This window comes from Dipodomys ordii, unplaced genomic scaffold, assembly GCF_000151885.1.
Source record: "Dipodomys ordii isolate 6190 unplaced genomic scaffold, Dord_2.0 Scaffold105, whole genome shotgun sequence".
Taxonomy (NCBI): domain Eukaryota; kingdom Metazoa; phylum Chordata; class Mammalia; order Rodentia; family Heteromyidae; genus Dipodomys; species Dipodomys ordii.
Window position 1 is genome coordinate 2,258,725 of NW_012267321.1, and position 3,399 is coordinate 2,262,123.

Genomic DNA, 3,399 nt, shown 5'->3' on the forward strand with positions numbered 1-3,399 from the left:
CCAGGAGAGGTAAGTGACTGCACCACTCCCCTGACCCCTGGAGAAGCACCCACATAAAAGTGAAAAGTGTCTTGATAATTGTCACATGGTGGAAAAGAAAAAGTTTACTGAGAACTTGGCTTGCCACCCCAGGTGAAGGGGAAATCACCGCTCCTTCAGGAGACAACCTCAGCTTCCGCCCTCCTGGACCCCTATCTAAGGAGCCCTCTGTAGCTCTGAAGTGCCCATGTGAATCTCAGAAATGACCCACCCTGCCACGCACATCCTGAGAGAAGAGGCAAGCACTTGTGTTCACTGCCACTGGAGAGGCGCAGCCTGCAGAAGAGACTCCAGGTACACACTCTGGGTAAGGTATCACCTTAGGACCAGGGATTCTTGATTGAACCCGGTTGCATACCAAAGAAACAGGGAAGGATAGGAATGGGCTAGGACAGTGAAAAGAACAGGGGTTCCAGGCCCCTCACCCCCAAGTCCTGTTGGTTCCTAACTTCATCTCCCCTCACAGAGTCTGTCCTGGTTTATGTTAAGTGAGGAGGAATACTGATTCTCCATGGACTGGGAAAGCTATGTTCACATAAGTGACTCTAGAATGGGATTTGACCCTAAAATTGACCCCTCTCTGTCTCTGACATCCACCTCTTTCTTAACCCCCAACATCCCCAATACAGACCTGGTTCATCTTCCTGGTATTTCTTCTGGAAATGTGGGCTCCATGTTGAGGAAAGGGTGACACTTGGGACCCACTCCTTAAGCCAGGGTATTGAAGTATAAGTGCATGTGACCCCAGGAACATGTCAGGTATGTTTCAAGCTTCTTTCTTTAGTCAGTCAGAGAGCTTGAACTTGAGTCTTGCCCATGTTCCTTCAGCCCTTTTTGCTCAAGGCTAGGCCTCTACCACTTTGAGCCACATATCTACTTTCGGTTTGCTGGTGCTTAACTTGAGAGAAGAGTCTCAGAAACTTTCCTTCTCTGGGCTGGCTTTGAATTGGGAATCCAAGGTCTCAGCCTCTGAGTAGCTAGGATTACAGTCTTGAGCTACTAGGGCCTTGCTTGTTTAGAATCTTAGATATGATTCTACAGAGGAGAAATGCAGCTGCCTTCACTTCAGAACCAGACACACCTTCCCTTTATACCATTTCTCCAGGTTCACCCATTTCCCTGAACATGCCATCTTCCACTTTCCGATGGAGGAATAGAATTGGATTTTCCTAATACATGAGAGACAGTAGGAGAGTATTTCCAGTGGTGTGAATGCTGGATGGAAAATGTTGAGTTCCCTTGGCACCATGAAGGCCTCAGTTTCCCAAGCCAGAGCCTCTGAATGAGACTCAAGGAACAGAGAGGATGGGAGATTCCCACATGTCTATGGGGGTGATCCTCTTAGGCCAGACTGTGGTTGGGTTTGTAGGTAATTTGTCTCCTTTCTCCCATTATCCATTCCTTTCCTTCATAGGGAACAGGATGAGAGCCACAGACTTGATTCTTGGGCACTTAATTGTGGCCAACTTCCTAAGTCTTCTGTGTAGGGATGTTCCCCAAACCATAGTGGCTTGGGTCTTGAGAAATGTCTTCAATGATATGGAGTGAAAAATGGTCTTCTATCTTTTCCAAGTGTGCAGGGGGGTGTCGATTGTTAGCACTTGCTCCCTGAGCATCTTCCAGGCTGTCAGCATCAGCCAGGGGGCCTCCAGGTGGGCAGGGCTGAAGGGGAGAGCCCACAAGCCCTCTACCTCAGCTGGGGGGCCTTTCTCCTGGTGAGCATTGTTTGTCTTATGTTCATGACCAGACCCAAAGCACAGGATAACATGACGAGCTTAAAGGCCTATGGATACTGTTCTTCCATGCGTCAGGATCCAGCTGCTAATGTGCTGTACGTGGCCATGCTCTCAGTGCCTGATGTTCTGTGTCTGGGACTCATGCTCTGGGCTAGCACCTCCATGCTCTTTGTCCTGTACAGACACAAGCAGAGAATGCAACACATACAGAGTATCAGCGTCTCCACCAGAGCCTCTCTCTAGTCCAGAGCTACCATAATCATCCTCCTCCTGTTGAGCACCTTTGTCTCCTTTTATACCGTGTCCTGCATCTGTCAGACTTGCTTGACTGTGATTTACAACCCCAGCCCTGTGCTGCACCATATCTCAGTGTTTGCTATGAGCTGTTTCTCAGCCCTCAGTCCTTTCCTGCTCATGAGCAGACACTCCATTCACTGCAGCCTCCTCTTCACCTGCACCAAGAAGATGAAAGTGATCCTCCCTTGAGGACCACCAAGCTTACATCTCTGCTGAACTTTGCTTGTCCATTCAACAATCTCCAACTAGATAAAAGTCATCTGCTGAGAGAAAGAGGTGTGCACACGTCCACACCTGCACATTTGTGTGCTATATATCTGTGTGTGTGTTCATCTGTCTCTATTTTTCTGGCCCACAAAACTATATGAAAGTGGAAATGTGAGATTTTGGCATAATGTTTTTTAGGTCATGTTAACTTCCTCCAGATGATCTGCCCTATTAATTGGTAATCATGTCAAATTCAAGATAAACTGGTTAAACTCACTTAACATGTTTTCCTAATTCCATTTAGAGTCTTTTGTTTCTTTTCTTTCTTTCTTTAATAGTTCCCTATGCAACGAAGCAAATCATTCTTAAAACCCTTTCTGTTCTGGAGAAGAAAGTAGTTAGAAAGAAAATAGCAGCTGGGTGTTGGTGGTTGATGCCTGTGTTCTGAGTTCCTGAGGAGGTAGGATCTAAGGATCACAGTTCAAACCAGTCTAGGCAGAAAACTCTGAGACTTTCATCTCAAATAAACCAGTAAAAAAAAGATGTTGGTGGTGCTGTGGCTGAAGTGGTAGGGTGTTAGCCTTGAGCAAAATCATCCCAGGGATAGAACGGAGGCCCAGAGTTCAAGCCTCAGGACTGCACAAAGAAGCAAAGAGAGAATGAGGGACACAGATATACAGACAAATAGAGACAGACAGAGAAGACATATGGAAAGCCAGCAAAGAAGAAGGAAAGAAGGAAGGAAGGAAGGAAGGAAGGAAGGAAAGGAAGGATGGAAAGAAGGAAGGAGGAAAGAAGAAAGGAATAAAGGCAGTCCTGCTGGTGTAGCTCTGACTACAAACATCAAGGCTCCTTCCTGACAGTTACTCCTTTAGTCTTGTCTGTGCTTATTTCTTCCATATAATTTATTTTCACAACTCTTTATTTTCCTAGGTGGCCTATATTACATATCTCTAGACTCTCTGCTAACTCAACAAGTACATTAAGTATAATTTTGAAAAGCACATTTTTTTTGCTTTTTTTATTGTAAAGATACTATACAGAGGGTTACAGTTACATGAGTGAGGTAATGAGTACACTTCCTCTTGAACATTGTTAGCCCCTCCATTGTTTTCCCCCT

At 45.8% G+C, this 3,399-nt stretch overlaps 1 protein-coding gene across 1 annotated transcript in view; it reads left to right on the forward strand.

Annotated features, from left to right (window-relative positions):
* Positions 1-1,805: 1,805 nt before the first annotated feature.
* The window catches only part of LOC105994191 (vomeronasal type-1 receptor 4-like), a 30,984-nt gene continuing 29,390 nt past the window's right edge, over positions 1,806-3,399 (forward strand). Inside the window, exon 1 of the mRNA XM_013027620.1 lies at positions 1,806-1,986. Coding sequence (XP_012883074.1) covers positions 1,806-1,986 — 181 coding nt within the window. The remainder of the gene's footprint in view (positions 1,987-3,399) is intronic.